General features: G+C 35.4%; 2 protein-coding genes across 5 annotated transcripts; both read left to right on the top strand.

Annotated features, from left to right (window-relative positions):
• Positions 1-4,341: 4,341 nt before the first annotated feature.
• On the top strand, positions 4,342-5,015 carry LOC110914794. Its single transcript, XM_022159511.2, has one exon. It carries the CDS (start codon positions 4,373-4,375, stop codon positions 4,904-4,906), a length of 534 nt encoding a protein of 177 aa, XP_022015203.1. The 5' UTR covers positions 4,342-4,372; the 3' UTR covers positions 4,907-5,015.
• Positions 5,016-14,137: 9,122 nt separating this feature from the next.
• LOC110910744 (F-box protein At5g07610) lies at positions 14,138-18,618 on the top strand. 4 transcript variants are annotated; one of them, XR_004881652.1, is made up of 5 exons: positions 14,143-15,298; positions 15,759-15,874; positions 16,315-16,468; positions 17,419-17,639; positions 18,086-18,618. XR_004881652.1 is itself a non-coding variant. In XM_022155352.2 (4 exons), exons 1-4 carry the CDS (start codon positions 14,277-14,279, stop codon positions 16,371-16,373), a joined length of 789 nt encoding a protein of 262 aa, XP_022011044.2. In that variant the 5' UTR covers positions 14,138-14,276; the 3' UTR covers positions 16,374-16,714. The 4 variants fall into 4 exon arrangements, 3 of the variants coding, with proteins under 3 accessions (XP_022011044.2, XP_035840059.1, XP_022011042.2); XM_022155352.2 differs by lacking the exons at positions 17,419-17,639; positions 18,086-18,618 and having other exon boundaries at positions 14,138-14,443; positions 14,852-15,298; positions 16,315-16,714; XM_022155350.2 differs by lacking the exons at positions 17,419-17,639; positions 18,086-18,618 and having other exon boundaries at positions 14,145-14,443; positions 14,540-15,298; positions 16,315-16,714.
• The last annotated feature ends 61 nt before the right edge of the window (positions 18,619-18,679 follow it).

The following is an 18,679-nucleotide window of genomic DNA, read 5'->3' as shown; positions in this document are numbered from 1 at the left end:
CCATTACATGTATTTCTAAGCAAAAAATGTAGCCCTTGTTTGAATTGGTTATTAACCGAATCGAACCGAAAACCGACAAATTAACCGAATTAACCGAACCGATTAACCGATGACTTTGGTTACGGTTACGGATAATGCTAATAACCGAATCGAACCAAACCGTGCACACCCCTAGCTTCTGCTACAAATTTCCAAAAGCTTGCTATTGAAATCCAATACATCATATCATGCTATAGAGCACCTAATTAAGATGTGTGCTAAAAAACAAAGCGGCACCAAATTTTACTAGTTGGTGAGTTCATAACATATACAATTCATACATACCAAAAGCCTTATCTTAAATAATATATCAATGCAAGTAGTTATTAAAAAAATACAAACAATTAATTAGAAGCAAACCAAAGTGTGATCATCGCGCCGCGGCACCAAGGTAGCATACACACACATGCACACATACACATTGTCAACTAGGAAAAAATCGTCAAAACCCGTAATCCCCGTTTTTTCATAACACATTGATAATAAATTCAAAATAAATTAACTACTAAACATTTGCAGATTAAATCGCACATATCCTATTTTGAAAGTGTTAAGAGGAACCCATATCCTAACCGTACGCCGTTCAAAAAAAAAAAAAAAAAAAAAAAAAAAAAAAAAAAACTAGCCAGTATGATAATCACACCATATAAACTTTATTGTATGTGTGACATATCATAACATGATCTAACATAATGTGGCATTGGCTATCATAACATAACATAAACATTGCAAAGTATAACATAGCATAATATAACATAACATCATTTCATTTCACATGTCCTGTAGAACTGAATCCATTTCACATGTCATGTAGGACCTATCACATTCCATTTGTCCCATGAGACCCATTCCATACGCCTTGTAGGACAATGACGTCGTCATTTTATTCCATATGTCATGTAAGACATGTCCCGTGGGACCCATTACATATTCCAGATGTCATGTAAGACATGTCACGTGGGACCCATTACATATGTTACGTATCGTAACATACATAGTACATAGCCATACAGTTAGTTACAACTAACACCCAATCATTTTTCGTGAACATTACATTACTTTACCGCTACATTTACATTAATCGATTTAAATTTCGCTAGTCCTTGTATTAAATTAGTATGTTCTTCATTAGCAAACATCCCCGTTGATCATTACGACTAACATCAAAAAAATGTTTTTAGTTATTCATTAGTGGTCTATCTTTTATTAACACATATACCAAGTACGCAACCCCCCCCCCCCCCGGTTTAAAATGGGGATTAAAAAATCTCACTTGAACGATTTATTTAACCCTAAACTTGCTGACTCATCCTAACCCTTGGACACTAAGTCAATCTGGCCAAAGATTCACATGTGAAACGTGTCAACTTTCACACAAGTCTGCCATGCGAAATGTAGGTTTTCGGGCGTAATCACCCCATGCAAAAAGTGACTTTCTATATGGATAGAGTTTTCACTCCTCATATGATACTTTCTTGACTACACAACAACATATCACACATATACATTTTGTGTAACTGTTCACTCAAAAAGTAAACTTTTCATGTCTAATTATCAAGCAAAATCTATAACATAAAAACAAAATAATTTGTGTATCTTGCTGAATAATTTACACGAAATATTACCTTGTTCTTCATGTACAAACCCTACTTGAGCAGTTGAGGTGGCTGTTACATCGCAGGTCTAAAATCAAGTCAACATACGGATTTTATGAATCCATATGGCTTGAAATACGATCCCAACATGACCCTTTGAATAAAGGTTCATGTTTAAACAAGCTTTTTGGGCAAAAGCTTCCCATGGGTTGCGTCTCTTGTCTGCGTAAAATTTTTGGCAATCTGGTTTCCTTCGTGCGTGCTTTGATGATGTAGCTTTAACAACCTATAGGCTTCCTAATTCCTTCTGTCTAATCTCACCCCAATAAATGGAAGTCCTACATCTCTTGCGATAAAAATGTCATATGGTGGCATCCTAATGCTTATGTGATAACTATTTTTATAGGAGCATGCCGCCAATGGCATATGGCTATCCTAACTACCATCAAAATTGATTATATATGTACTAAGCTTACCCTTGAGTGTTTGAATAGTTAGTTCTGATTGTTTTTCCGTCTGAGGATGATATGCAGTACTGATGTGTAGTCCCATCCCCATTGGATCATGAATTTTTTTTTCCAAAACCTTGACGCGAACTACGTGTCTTTGTCAATGTTGCAGAAGTCACTAGGCGCTCCCAAGTCGGTCGACTAGGGAGTTGCGAGTACTCGGCCTATGTTCTTCAACAGCCATCACCACCCTTAGACCTTGGCTTTTTATTCTCAATATCCGACAGTTGCTTCCTATCTTTATCCCCTTCAGAAAAAAAACCCTAAAGTTTAATTTCTTTGTCACCAGCAACTATCTCTTTTACCTTCCTCATTTAAATTATGCTGACCACAGTAGAAAATTGTGTTTCAACTGCGCGCTGATTTTGACCGCTTCAGCCCAATTTTGACCGATTCTACCCGATTTTGGCAGATTCACACCGATGTTGACAAAATCTAATTCATATTGACTGAGTTGGTTAAAATCTCTTTAGCACAACACCGAGTTCTGATTCCTCATGGATTCTAAGGCCGAGTTGGCCAAATTTTGCAACATTGGTCTCTGTACGACACAATCATTATTGGCACACCATGTCGGGCTACTGTTTAGCTAATGGATAATTCCAATAACCTTTTCGAACTGTAAGTCTCATGAATACTTTCATATCGACAATCACCTAGATCGTGTCGTGACCTTTAGCTATCATGGGCATCTTTGTAATAAAATTATTGGTTATATACTCCCACTTTCATTCCATATCTCCAACATTTGGATCTTTCCATAGGGCTTTTGATGTTCTGTCTTGACTTGTAAACACGTTAGGCACTTACTCACGTATTGAGTCGCCTCATACTTCATACTTTATACCCTATCTACCTTAATCCTTCTTCAGGTCTTGGTACATCTTCGTAGCTCCCAAATGGATAGAGTAATGTGTTTCGTATACTTCATCCAAGACTTTAATCTTGAGGTTACCATAGATGGGTATCCACACCCCCTATTCCTAATTTCTAATATAATTTAATGATTAATTACGACAAATTACATTGGAAAACCCATTTTTATTACTAGAAATCCAATTACCAATTAGTTATCTTTATTTAAGTTGTTAGAAAGTTCCTTTTATGTTTAATATTTATATAGATATAACTACATACGTATTTAAAATGAAACGAACACAAACGAACACACATAAGCGAACGGACATAAACATATGTACATAAACGGACATAAATGAACAAAGCTAAATGTATGTTTACGAACATAAATGAACGAACAAAACATGTGTTCATATTCGTTCGTTTAATTAAATGAAAACAAACGTACTTCCCGCCAAACAAGTTCATAAACAGTTCATGAACGTTCGATTCGTTTACAGACCTAACCATAATACACAACCAAGTCTTCATTTTGGTTGGGCAAAGTCAAGACCGGAGCTTGAGTTAACCATTCCACTAATTATTGGAATACGCATTTCTCGGTTGGACCCCAATCAAACTTGTTTTCTTTCTTTGTCAACTTCGTCAAATGCAAGGCTACCTTTGAGAAGCCCTGAATAAACCTTCTGTAGTATTGTACTAAATCTAGGAAACTCTGAATCTCTAGACCTGTTGGCGTCTTTTGAGGACTTCATTGTATAACAGTTTCAACCTTCGCGGATTTAGCATGATTTATGTTTTATATTAGTTAGTCATTACATTAGTATACATTATTTTACGGGTTAACATTTTATTTTATTTGGTTTTTTTAGATAAATATTTATATTACTTTCTAATTACTTTCTAAAAGTGTATGTAATTGACGAATATTTTTCATAAGAAAACATATTTTATTAAAAAAGAGAGTTCTAACCTAACATTTAAGGTTTCATCAAATTCGTTAAATAACCTCAATGCTAATAAGAAAATGGATTATGGAAAATTATATTTAGAAAAAAAAAAAAACGAAAGATAATTCAAAGATATTATTGTTGGCCACCCTTGAAAACCCATTAATATTCTAATCACCACGTACGTAATTCGTTCATACCAAAGGTCATCCTTGAGTTATCTTGATAGTTGATATGAAGTAATTAAGGGGTTTGAGTGTAAATAGCTTAAATGAAGAAGGGTGATAGCTAGACAATAAAAGAAAGTAGGAGGACGTATTTAGAAACTTCTGGTATCTATAAATAGGCATAATCTCCAAAAAGATCAATCAAGGGTTTCAAACACACTAACAAAACAGGCACATTGCATAAATAATATATAATGGAAGAAAATGAACAAAACACTCAAGGTGGTCACAAATTCTATAAGGTGTTGTTGAAGAGCATGTCATTACAGTTACACCTTCTCCTCCTCCTTCCTGTGGCTCTCATTCTCACCTTCACCTCTTACAACTACTACTACTTGTCAGCATTTGTGCTCCCATTATTCACACACACCTTTGAGAAAAAATATATCTTCCTCCTTTGCACCACTATTCTCACTTTCATCACCAAGAATATTGATATTTTTGGTTTGAAGGAACATAATAATATCGAACATATTCTCTCGCTTGACGCGCCACTTGTTGAAGGAAACATCGGTGTCCAAGAGTATGAACAAGAACAAGAACCGAAGGAAGACACTAACGATGAGAGGGACAGTGATCAAGAAGATGATGGAGAGGAACAAGCTGAGTGCAGTTCATGTGTAGATATGGATACAGAAGAGTTAAATATGAAAATAGAGGAGTTCATAAGGAAGATGAAACAAGATCTAAGGCTTGAAGCCAAACAACATTTGATTACTGCTGTGTAATATAATATATATGTGCAACAATTCATGTTGTTTCTTTCATGTAATATCTCCTTAGGGAATAAGTAACACTTTAGTTTTTTATTTACCATGACAAAGTGGTCAACTTACATGCTGGTACTTTGTTTAATAAAAAATTAATAATGGAATTTGATACCAATTAATGTGCAGGAACCAATTGTGGAGATGCTCATAAGCATAATTATTTCTACATTCTTCTAGCAGTGTGTATATATAGAACTTTATAAAAAGAATTAATTATATATATACACAGTACTTGAATGCCGGAAAACAACAAGGCCTATGTCGGATCAACTGAGATATGAAAGCTATATAATTAGCCACCTTGATCAAACTAAAAAATTATGTGGAATAAATCGATCTACTTAATGTATTGACTGAAAACATACAATCATACATGTAATGAATGGGACCTTTTGCTTCAGCTAAAATCCAAATGTCTTCTCCGAATGATTAAGTTTTTAGGGAAACTCTGAATATTAATCAAGTTTTAGGTGTTTTGTATCCTTTATTGTCTTCGAGTTTCTTTTCAAGTTCCATTAGTTTTTTCTTGTTCCTTTACTATAAGTTAAAATTGTTTGGGTAAAGTTATTCTAACAATTGAGCCGTGTTGTAGTGTTTGCTGAGTTTTGACATGTATAACTGACTCGACGAATACGTATTACTAATTACCAAACATGTTATTAAAAGAAAAATAAATAAAAAAAATTAAAATTAAATTATCAAATTCAACTAATTCATAAATATTAAATATTATGTGAATTGTTCTGACCTGAAACTGTTTTGATCCAAACCCGTTTTGACTCAAACCAAAATAACCTTTTTATGTGGTATGCTCTAATGCGACATGCTAAACCCGATCTGACTGGATCAATACGTATTATTAAATGCAAAATGTATTACTAAAAGAAAAACGAATACATATTTTTAACTACCAGACGTATTATTAAACGAAAAATAAATAAAAGAAATTTAAAATTCAACAAATCAATGAACAATGAATATTATATATTATGTTATAAATGAATATTATATATTATGTTATAAATAAAAATTATATCTATAAATTCAACTAATTAATAAATTTCAAATATTATATGACATGTTCAGGCCCGAAACTATTTTGACCTGATACCCGTTTCGACTCGAAATTAAATTAACCCTTTTATGTGATCAATTCTTAGGCGACTTGCTATCCAACCCAACCCAACTAATACAATACGTATTATTAAATGCCAAACGTATTATTAGAAGAAAAAAATAAATAAAAGAAATTTAAAATTAGGACATTAATTAAACAAAATTAGGGACTTGAAACCGTTTTGAGTTGAACCAAACTAACCCTTTTTTATGTGATCTGCTCTAACACGACATGTTGTCCACCCTGACCATATCAGACCAGACCAATAATACGATACGTTTTATTAAAAGAAAAATGAATAAAAGATTTAAAATTAAAATATTAACTTCAACTATTATAAATATTAAATATTATTTGACATATTAGATCGTAAGCTATTTTGATCCGAAACTGTTTTGACTTGAACCAAAATAACCCTTCTTATGTTACATGTTCTGATGCGACATACTGCCCGACCTGGCTCGAGCAGTAATTATTATTAAAGTAAAAAATAAAAAAAATGAAAATATTAAATTCAACTAATTAATAAATATTAAATATTAGGTTATAATTAAATATTAGATACGTAGAATTTATGTTATTAAAAATTATGTTAATCGAATATTTCATTAATATCACAATAGGAATAAAATGATAGATGAGAAGTTGTTTATAAATCAAGAGTTGTACCAAACTAGTGGGATTCCCCGCCGTCACGCGGCGGGAATCCGGGTCGTAGAGTTTTTTTGTTCGTAACAATACCAACATCCACTATCGCAATCGAAAGAGAAAACAAAAGAAAAAAACTAATTAAGAAGCCAGTGATGCGTTCAAAATGATGTCAGCATGTGGTTTACATCTATCAAACTGGAAAAAAAATTGATCGGTATATCGGTAGCAATGCTCATTTAGAGGCGTTTGATTCATCAAGGTACTGATACATATGTAGTGTACTTTACCAAAGAAAAACTCTATTTTTAAGCAACTAAAGTTAGATTATAATCAGAAATACACATATATAGGGTTAAAGAATCATATATGGATGCATTAGATAATAATTTTAAAATTTAGTTAACGATAATAACAGAGCGTGTTCGTCTTTTACAATATTCTAAAATTATTATGAGTTGCATTCCACTGATTCATAATTAGAGTCACGTGAAATATATAATTCATATTTCAATAAATATTCACACCATGTTTCCCCTGTTTATCTAATTGAAAGTATCTTTGAAGCAAACAATTTGATCCAACAATTTGAGTCTTGGATCTTTGAATATAGTTTCTATTAGCTCCCATTTCTGTTGCTAAGGTAGACGGTGACGAAGCCATCATCTACAACGGCGGCTCTTATAAGCTTCGCTTTGGTAAATTGAACTATAACTTTAGTAATATTTTATTATTTTAGATTAGATTTTTTTAACAACGAAGATTCTATAACTATAGAAACGGGACAAGCGGAGGCTGTAAAACCCAAAAAGCAAAACAGTTACGTGATTACATGTCTTACATTAAAATCTGGTCATCTCTCTCATTCTAAATTTTTTAACTTCGATCTTTCTTTTAACAATAAATAAGTGCTCGCCTTTAGATATAAGTAATATTTAAGCATCTTAAACTTTAATTAATCAACCGTCAAATTAATTCGAGTTAATTACATAGTTAGTCCTCGTGGTTTGCACAAAATAACATATTTAGGTACTAATAGTTTAAAATCACTTTTTAGGGTATTAACTTTTCATTTTGTAACGTTTGGAGGTATTAATTTCTAGGGTATTAACGTAGTTGGTCCCTGTGGTTTGCAAAAAATAACATACTTAGGTACTAATAGAATGTGGTTTTAAACCTATAAATAACGTTAATACCTCCAAACGGTACAAAATGAAAAGTTAATACCATAAAATGTGATTTTAAACTATTAGTAACTAAGTATGTTACTTTGGACAAACCATAGAAACTAACTCAATTAATTCTAACTTCCTTTTAGTAAGTTGCAGCTTTTCAAATATATTTTTGTGACTAAATGGCAAATAAATATATAAAATATTAATTTATTAGCCTTATCATTTATCGAGAAAGATATGGGCTAATTACATTTCCTTTATTTACAAAAATAATAACATATAACCTGTCATAGCATTTTCAAATAATTTAACTCTTGCCATACAAAAATAATAACATATAACTTGTCATAGCATTTTCAAATAATTTAACTCTTGCCATTTAATTTTCAGATTTCTGAAATTCTCTCTTCTTTTTCTTTTTGGTACACAACAAATCAACCATTCTCTCTCTACGTTTGTTTTCTTGCTTAATTTCGCTTCTTTTTGAATTTTGATTGAATGAAGGTTAAATCTCATCTAACACACCATCTCTCTTGTTTCAAATACCCATCAGATCTTGTGTTTTCATTTCTTTTCTTTTTTTGTTTTCGCCGAGTATCTTCCCCATCACGATCGCCATCTTAAGGTTCTTAGGCCAATGGTTTCAGGCAAGGGGCTTCTTTGTTTAGTTGCAGCAGTACCCCCAACAACCACTTGACTCGAGATCGACCTCCAATGTACCAGATCTGGCCGAAAACGGGACATGCAGGACAAATCGGACAACCGTCGACTTCGCCGTAGTCATGCCGGCTGTTCCTTTCCCTCTGTCTGCCGCCTGTCGGTCTTCAAACAACCAACAGCCATACGATTAAGGCAGATTTCATCATCCGGCTTGAAGTAATTGGATTTGGCAGGAGAAGAAAAGAGGTGCGGTGCCGGTGATCTCGCGTGTCGCATAGAGCAGGAGATAAGTTTTTCTCTGGTTCTCTTTTTTCACAAGGCTACTGGCACAAACATGCTATATGTTTTGATATAGCGAACTGTGGAAAATTGGAGGATGATAAAGACACTGACCGGCAGATGTAGGTGTCAAAGACTGGAGAACCGGGACTGTTCCTAAGACCTTTCATCCTTTGTTATTATATAAACTAGTTGGATTCTCCCGCGCTTCGCGGCGGGATCTTGGTTTGTATCAGTTTGGTTTAGTTCATTACGGTATCGGTATAGTACCGACATTCGATGTAGAAACAAAAATGGGAAAACCTAAATTACATAGCCGCTATGCCCAATACAATAACGACATGTTTTTACACCGAGCGAAACCATAAAAGTAATATCGGTGCTAGTTCCGATAATATCGATACCGGTATCTAAGTTAGTATGAATTTGATTCGAACCGAAACACAAAAGTTTCATACGAATAAGAGTTATGCTAAAAGCGTATATTATTATTTATATGTAAAAAGTAGTAGTATTGTATGAAATTTTTACCATAATGTGTTAAAAATATATTAAGACAATCTAAGTCATTTAACTATTTAAGAACACATGATAGCCTCTTGGAATATAAGATGCATGTTAAAGGGGGTCAATTTTTTTAGTTTTTTTAAACTGCAATATAAGTTGTAAGTTTATCGTCAATTCATATGTTAAGTACACAGTTCAAGAATGTATTAAATAGAAATAGAAATCTGGCCCACTCCAAGAAATGTACTAAAATAAAAACTATTATGGAAAAGAAAAATAGATAAGGTAAAAAGAAAAACTGATAAAACTTCAAGAGAATTATTATAGCTGAGTTTTCACGTGGCACACATTCACCTCTTTCCAAAATTCTATTTACTTTTTCTACCGTTTTATTATTCTTTTCAGATCAATCGTCTTCGGCCATAGTAGTCGTAAGTCATGACCTCCAGCGGAGATGGTTGCGACAGAAGAAAAGGCAACATTTCGTTTACAACTCATTTTCTTTCATTGCAAATTGCAATTGCATATAACACATTTGAGACCTGGAGAGAGAAAGAGGGTCGACAATTCCGTACGGGGTCGGAGACCCAAAATCAGTCTTCCAGCCCGTCTTCAGATCTAGTTGCATTCCTGTCACCGGCGATATGGACGGTTCCGGTAACGTACCCCCAACAACCACTTGACTCGAGATCGACCTCCAATGTACCAGATCTTGCCGGAAACGGGGCATGCAGGACAAATCGGACAACCGTCCACGTCGCCGGAGTTATGCCGGGTGTTCCTTTCCCTCTCTCTACCGCCTGTCGGTCTTCAAACAACCAACAGCCATACGGTAAGGCAGATTTCATCATACGGCTTGAAGTCGTTGGATTTTGCCGGAGAAGAAAAGAGGTGCAGTGCTAGTGATCTCGCGTGTCGCAGAAAGCAGGAGAGAAGTTTTCAGTGACCATGACCGGAATGCCAAGCGGAGGCTTCTGGTGTGGTGGATATGTGAAGGAAGTGAACCGCTTCACTTCTCTGGTCCTCTTTTTGCACAAGGCTACTGGCACAAACATGGAAGACTGCAGGATGATAAAGAAACTAACCGGTAGGTTAGGTGTAGAAAACTGGAAAACCGGGACTGTTCTTAAGAGCTTTCATCTTTTGTACCATGACCGGAATGCCAAGCGGAGGCTTCTGGTGTGGTGGATATGTGAAGGAAGTGAACCACTTCACTTCTCTGGTCCTCTTTTTGCACAAGGCTACTGGCACAAACATGGAAGACTGCAGGATGATAAAGAAACTAACCGGTAGGTGTAGATGTAGAAAACTGGAAAACCGGGACTGTTCTTAAGAGCTTTCATCTTTTGTTATTATATAAAATACATCATAGATTTTTTTAAATGTCTTAAATTGAGGTTAAATTACATGGTTGCTCGATTATTTACCCATCAGTTTAGTCGTTTGTTACACTATTCAATTTAAACTATTTATATCAGGCTAGGGGGTATGGTGATGGTCCTCTAAGGGAGGATGATCCGTCAAGCAGGCGTCACGTCATAGTCCTTTCAAGGATGGTCACTAGAGAGTATGGGAGGATGATCCTACCCCACCACTTTTTTTTATTTTTTATTTTTAGTTTATATGCCCTATGTACAAGTATTGAAGCCTAATGTACAAGTCACTAACACAAACAAACAAACAAACAAACAAACAAAGGGGGCCCACATTGGAGGATCGTCCTGAACGTCCTTTCCTCGACGTTGAAGACGGGGACGGAGCTCGACGGTGGGGGAGAGGGGGGGGGGGGCGGGATGGGCTGTAGGCGGCGCCGGATCAAAGACGGGCTGAGGACGGGTTCATACCGTCTAGCCTTAGTGATGACACTAACGTGTGTATGGATGGAAGTTTGAAATCAATTATTTAATTACTTACATACACGATTTTAAATTATAAGTGATGATAATAAATTCATTGTGTATAGTAAGAAACAAATTTATTGATTAAACAACAACTAGGGTCAGATGGAATTAAGGACGTATAGCACACCATTACAACTGATAAATAAATTTATAAAATTGATTAAAATGATATATTAATTGGTTATGTTGTTTGCGTTGTAACTCGGCTCTGAACATCAAAATAATAATAATAAAAGGTAAAACGATATAGTAAATAACAAAGGTAAAAATAAGGTAAACAAAAAAGAAACGATAGAAACTTGGTCGGTTTCAGCGCGCTTGTTATAGCAAAAAAAAAAGTTAAAAAATATGTTCAAAAGAGTATCGGCGTGTTCGTTAAAAAAATATTAAACTAAAAAAACCTTTGCCACACTCGTTATAGTAAAGAAAAAAAAATTAAAAATATGTCTAAAACGGCAATAACGTGTTCGTTAAAAAAACTATTTAGGGGTAGAAAAGTAATTTAGTTAACGTTAAAGAAAAAAATACAATAGCTAAAACTAATGCGTTGTAAATGAAAAAGTTTACATTAAATGACGAAATAGAATAAAAGACAAAAAAATTGATGAACTTGTAAAACAGCATCGGGGTAGTATAACACTATTCATCTTTTCTTCTTTTACTAGTAGTAAGACCCGTGTGCAAATTAATACGCATCGTATAGGCCTATATGATGCGTATTAAACTGAACATCACCGAAACGACGTATGTTGAAGGTATACGTCATAAAACGACAAAATATGCGAAAGTTCGACAAAAAACGACACGTATACGCGTCGAACCGAGGAAAACACGATAAAAACAAATTTTCTTATTATGCCATATACGATCGTATAGGCCTATGTTGTATCGTATAGCAGATTAATACGCATCGTATAGGCCTATATGATGCGTATTAAACTCTGAATTTCTCAAATATACCCCTGAATTTATCAAAAAAACAGGGGTATTTCAGTAATTTCGGGGATATAATACGTATCTTATATGCCTATACGGGTCATATTGGTTAAGGTTTTTTTTTACAAATTTTTTTATACATTTGTTTATGGTTTTAACAAAGTTTCTAAAAAATATTATTTTTTTAAATAAAAACTTTCTTAATTTTTTTTAAGAGTACCATGTATAATGTAGTATAGTGTAGATAGATGAGGTATAAAAACTTCAAAATTCATGTTTTTTTCCTGTTTTATAAGGTATAAAAAATGTTTTATAACTTAGTTATTTTAAATGTTTTACTTGTAAGTAGAAATTAAAAAAAGTGTAGTATATAATACGATTATAACATAGATAGTATAGTATAATAAACATGTACCAAACCTACACGCATGATAAATTTTTAAAAATGTTTTTTGTTTAAAAAATAAAAGAATTCTATTATTTAACTTTGTTAAAACTATGATTAAATGTTTATAAAAATATGTAAAAAAAAAGTGTAGTATATAATACGGTTATAACATAGATAGTATAGTATAATAAACATGTACCAAACCTATACGACATAATAAATTTTTAAAAATGTTTTTTGTTTAAAAAATAAAAGAATTCTTTTATTAAACTTTATTAAAACTATGATTAAATATATAAAAAACTTTGTAAAAAAAACTAAAGCAATGCGACCCGTATAGGCCTATACGATGCGTATTGAAAAAGTCAGCCGCCAGACAAGAACTGACACATGCAGTTTTGACTTTTGAACCAATACGCATCATATACGATACGTATTGAAAAAGACAAAGTGTGTAGATAGATAAGAAGGTGTGGGAATAGAATTCCCCAAACAAAAACTCCGAAAACAAAAACTTAGAACAGTACCTAGTACCCTACCTGTAAGAAACACCGTTCACATAGGGTATGGATTTCAGTAAAAAAAAAGGGTATCCGGAACTGAACCCATGTGTACTTGGTAAAAAGACCGTGGGGTATGGTGGGGCTTGGGTTGAGGGCGTGAGTTGACACGTGGAGTTGGAGCCCCCCCACCGGTGAGTGACGTGTCCGTGAGGTATGGCGGGGCTTGGGTTGGGGGCGTGGCTTGGCAGTTTATTAAAAAAAAATTACAAAAAATTAAAAAAATACACACAACATTAAAAAAACCTAAAATTTTATTGATTACAAAATAAAAAAAACTAAAAACGATTACAAAAAAACACCTAAAAATTACAAAAAAAAAAAAACCTAAAAACGATTACAAAATAAAAAAAAAACTAGAGCGTTAGGTAAATTTCAAAAAACGCGAGCTTGTCGAATGGCCTTCGCTTCTTGCCCCGAAACTCAATGTTCGCCACCGCCACCCGGTCCTCGTGGCTTAACTCGCCGCTCGAAACGGCTTCGTAGTAGGCCTTGAAACGATCGAGCTTGGGCCGTAGCTCGCGCCATTTATGTTGGCACACGTTTAAGTTGTGCCGGTCGTGTCCGACGTTATGTCGGTAGCTTGCGAAGGCTTCCGGCCAATATCGTGTTTGGACGGGTTGTCGCCCCTTCATAGCGTCAACGAAGCTTGTGACAAGAGCTAACTCTTCTTCGTGGGTCCAAGAGGCCATCTTCTTCGAGTTGGGGTAGCGGGTTCGTGGGATCAAGTGGGGTTGGGGTTGGACAGCGATGGTTTGGGTTGGGGTAGCCGGTGGGGTTGGGGTTGTATTTATAGGGGATGTTAACTGTTGGGGGTTGGGGTGACCGTTTGGCTTGGCCAAACGGTTACAATTTAAAATTCAAACTCAAACACCTCGCTATAACATGGCCAACAAAGCGAATAGGAGGTCGTCACATCAGAGCGCTAACTCGCCCCATGCACGGCTTCAAACCCAAGCCCCAAGGGCCACGCCCCAACTCAAACCCACCCGGGATGGTGGCTTGAGTGTTTTCCCCCAACCCACGCCCCATGCCCTCATGGTCTAACCTATGGGTACACATTTCTCCGGTTCAATACCGGGAACGTCATGAAAACCCTAGCCAAAATCAACAACTCTCAGCACACATTTCTCCAACCCTCTTGAATCAGAGTTTCTATGGAGGATTCCGATCATCAACCAACTCATTCTGGTGCTTTGATTGGGTCCAACGATGACCTTTTAACCGAGATCCTTCTCCGGCTCCCTGTTACCTCCATCCTTCGCTTCAAATCTGTTTCCAAACACTGGCGTTTGCTCTTGCGTCACAGACATTTCACCCACAGGTATGATACCCTTTTAAAATCTCCTGGTTTTTTTACTACTGACAATATATATGTTCCGTATGATGTTGAAAACCCAACCACTCCCCTTTTTCGTAGTCTCGATTTCTACCCCGATCCTCGCGGCATCAGAATTGTTCAATCTTGTAATGGATTACTCCTTTGCTGTACCTATCGAGGGAGCATAGATGCTCGTAAGTATTATGTGTTTAATCCCACCACTAAACAATTTGCATTCGTCCCGTGTCTCCCCGGAGGTTATGAAGTCCGTAAAACAATCCGTTTTATGGGTCTGGCATTTCATCGAACAGATTGTGTGCACTACAAACTTGTTTGTATTCGTTCTTTAGAGTCTGATGATGATGATGATGTGGAGTTGTTTCAGATTCAAATCTACTCGTCTGATACCAGGGAATGGAGGATTTGTCCTGTAACTTTCCGTACGGATTGCCCCGTTTTCGATATGGGAGTTTACTGGAATGGAGCTATTCACTGGGCTCCCTCTTATCGCAATCATTTGTACTTTAAAATCGACGCCGAACAGTTGCAAACGTTGCCCTCGCCAGTGGAGATGACTATATTTCAAACGTTGACAATGTACTTTGGGGAATCTAGAGGTCATTTGCATTTAACAGTGCTTGTTGATTCTGATGAAACCGGTTTACACCTGAACGTGTATGAGATGTTGGGCGATCATTCAGGGTGGTTTGTCAAGTATCAACTACAGCTCCATGAAATTTGGGGTGCTTTTCCGGAGATGACTCATTCGTCGTATGATTTTGATGTCGTTGATGTGGTTAGAGGTGTAAAAGAAGAAGATACATTCATCGTGCTGAGAATTCACGGGAAGTTGACAAGGTATAATGTTCATGGCAAGAGTTTTAAGCAGATGTGTTATTTCACGGACCAAGCCTCTAGAAAGTACGCGATTGCCCATCGTTATACCGAATCTTTATCTTCTTTCTAGAAGACTATTCTATATATCTGTATATTTTTCTTCATTAAAGTATGGCTGAATTGGATCCTGAATGTAGCTCCGGTTAGTTTGTCTGTTGTGCATGTATGTTTTGCAAAGAAATATGATTGAATATTAGAACTGGTTGTCTGATTATTGATCTTTATACAGCAATATGCACTATCTAGTTTTCTTTATACTTTTTTTTTATCTAAACTGTTACAGTGTTACTTGACTATTTACAAGTAAAATAGATAGTTTTATATGGATAATTTAAATTATTTGTTTAAAACTGTTTGTAAAGGCTGCAATCTTGTCTCACAATGCTACAATTCATATGAATATTGGATTTCATGTGGGAAGATGCCGGCATAATTCCGAGAGTGTAGTTCATGAAAACTCTTATTTGAGTGAATTCCATCATGTCTTGCAAGCATTGGTGCTGACCAACCAGCTGAGGTGGCTGAGGATGCACCTAGAAATTTGAATCCGGGTGCATGTTTATATACGCGAAGACTGTCGATGCTTTCTTGTGATGGGTCTCATCAGCATATGAGGAAGCTTTGCTGCTGTGCTTAGAAGTTTATCTAGCTAGCAACTTTATGGTAACATGTTATTTTAGAATCATTATCATATGTGTGTGTGTGTTTATAATAACAAAACTTAAATGTTACAAATATGGTATTGTTGTATTAAATTTTTAGTAAAAATATGCCAGGACCACTAAGAAGTCGTGCTGCCAAGGCGTTCGGTTTTATTGATATGATTATTGATTATTCATTAGAGAATGCACCACTGCAAAAGGAATTATCAGCAGGTCAGTGTGAATCTCATTAAGCAGCTCAAATATAATGAATGTCAGCTGATCACTTTATCCAATTGTTTTGTTTTAAAATGATGGAAATTAATTTATTGAAACAGAGGAAGTGGGAATGCTGCTGCTTCAGCCATTACAGGGGCGGTGTTGTATGTAGATAACAGGCTGAATGCAATGGGAGTAGGAGTCGATAGCCCCATACGTTTCTTGAATCTCATCAAGGATCTTGACATTCCAAGAGATGCCAAACATTAAGGTAGTGAACAAGCGCAACGTACGTTTCTTTGGTTTTTCAAATAACTTGTTTTGAGTTACTTAATTTGGGTTCACAATTTTACATTGAATTGAGAAAGTTGGTGGTTAATTTTGACAAATGGTCATAATTTGTTGTCATTTCTAGAGCTTGGTGGAAACAAAAAACAAAAGAAATTCAATGGTTGTGATCCATTTTCATTTCTAATGCCGTGAGCTCATATGGTATATTATGGATGAGAATTATAAAGATCTTTGTTCTGCATCATCCCCAAAGGGTTTGAAATAAAAAATGGGCAAACCTGAGGGGTGTTTGGGATTCTTATGTAAAGGGATTTTTTTTACTTTTTTAGAAGTAAACTGATAAAATGGTCCCTGAGATTTGGTCACTTTTGCCACTTTAATCCAAAACTCAAACATTTTGAATCTGGGTCCCGTGGTTTCAGTTTTGTTGTCATTTTCATCCAAAAGCAAAATTTGGTCAGATTTTTCAGTTAACATCTAGTTTTTGTCTTTTTCCTCCTTTTTAATGAAGAGCAAAATGGTCAGATTTTTTTAATTTGTTATAATAAAACGTTAAAATATCATTTTGCCCTTCATTAAAAGGGAGTAAAAAGACTAAAAAAAACTATACAACTTCAAAATCTGAGCTGATTTTAATTTTGGACTAAAATGCAATAAAACTGAAACCACAGACAGGGGCGGACTTATGTAGAAAGTACGGGTTCCCGGGAACCCAGTCGGTTTTTAATTTTTAGTGTAAATATATATAAGAAACTGAAAAGGAACCCATAAGTAATTTATAAAGGGAACTCATAAACAAAAGAAGCCTTGGTTCCACTGGTTATGTCCGCGCTTTTCTTCCCAACTCACCCGAGTTCGAATCTCGTATCAACTCGTTTTTGTTCCGTTTTTTTTTATTTCTCTTTTTTTTTTCTTTAATGACCCATTTAGGGTTATATCACAAAACATACGCCGCACAAGCCACAGAACAAGTAACGAACGGTCGAACAAAGTGAAACAAGTCGGACAACATCAGCAGCTCCACCTCTCCGCCGACTCGCCGATTGCTGCCGTCTGCCGCCGCGACGTCCATCCTCTCCGCTGCTCGGCTGCTCCGCCTCCGCCGATTGCTTCCGACACTTTGTTTTTCTTATACGAATCAGGCGATTAAGGTTAGAATTTTGATTACATCAGTGATTTATGATTACAGTTTGTTATACACTTATACATTTGTTTGTTTTAAGTTAATATTGGTGCTGAAAGTTTCAGTTTGTTATACATCTGAATTTGTCAATTTGGTAGTTAATTTTGGTAGTTAAACTTGAATTGGGGTTTTTAAACCTGAATTTGTCAGTTTGTTATACACTTATACATCTGTTTGTTTTATTTAAGTTAATATTGCTGCTGAAATTGGGTTTTTGAGTTGAGAATAAACAGGTTTTGATGTATGTTTTAAACTTGAATTTGTATTTTATTTGTAAAGACTATCGTATTTTATATTATGTGTTTTTAAATTTCTAATGACGATTTTCTTTTCATCATTGTATCTTACTTTTATTATGTGGTGAACCTTACCCGATCCGAACTATCGAACCGACCCGAAATTCTTTATGTTCAGTCACATGAAATTGGAGTATCTAAAAAAGTGAACCCAGAGAAAAATATTCCTGGATCCGCCACTGACCACAGAGACCCAGATTCCAAATGTTATTGTTTTCTAAGAACCATATTTCAAACGTTGACAATGTACTTTGGGGAATCTAGAGGTAATTTGCATTTAACAGTGCTTGTTGATTCTAATGAAACCGGTTTACACCTGAACGTGTATGAGATGTTGGGCGATCATTCAGGGTGGTTTGTCAAGGATCAACTACAACTCCATGAACTTTGGGGTGCCTTCCCGGAGATGACCCGTAAGCCTTATAATTTTAATGTTGTTGATGTGGTAAAAGGTGAAAAAGAAGATACATTCACTGAGAATTTTTTGGAGATAAGATATAATGTTCATGACAAGAGTTTTAGGCAGATGTCTGATGTCATCGACTACTACGCCTTTAGAAAGGACCCCACCCGTTTGCCCATCGTTATATTGAAACTTTAGCGTATTTCTAAAAGACAATTCTATGTTTTTTATATTTTTCTTGATTAAAATGTGGCATAATTGGATCCTGAATGTGGCTCCTGTTAGTTTGTGTTTGTGCATATATTTTTG

The sequence above is a fragment of the Helianthus annuus genome, chromosome 15 (genome assembly GCF_002127325.2).
Source record: "Helianthus annuus cultivar XRQ/B chromosome 15, HanXRQr2.0-SUNRISE, whole genome shotgun sequence".
Classification (NCBI taxonomy): Eukaryota; Viridiplantae; Streptophyta; class Magnoliopsida; order Asterales; family Asteraceae; genus Helianthus; species Helianthus annuus.
Note: the sequence above shows the minus strand (reverse complement) of the source record. Positions and strands in the feature narration are given on the sequence as shown.

Excerpts from the sequence above, each read along its gene's own strand:
- LOC110910744 (XM_035984166.1), top strand. The coding sequence starts at position 14,277 with ATGGAGGATTCCGATCATCAACCAACTCATTCTGGTGCTTTGATTGGG. Across the intron at positions 15,299-15,758 it reads ATTCACGGGAAGTTGACAAG|ATGCCGGCATAATTCCGAGA; the intron begins GTATAATGTTCA and ends TCATGTGGGAAG. Across the intron at positions 15,875-16,314 it reads GTGGCTGAGGATGCACCTAG|AGAGGAAGTGGGAATGCTGC; the intron begins AAATTTGAATCC and ends ATTTATTGAAAC.
- LOC110914794 (XM_022159511.2), top strand. The coding sequence starts at position 4,373 with ATGGAAGAAAATGAACAAAACACTCAAGGTGGTCACAAATTCTATAAG.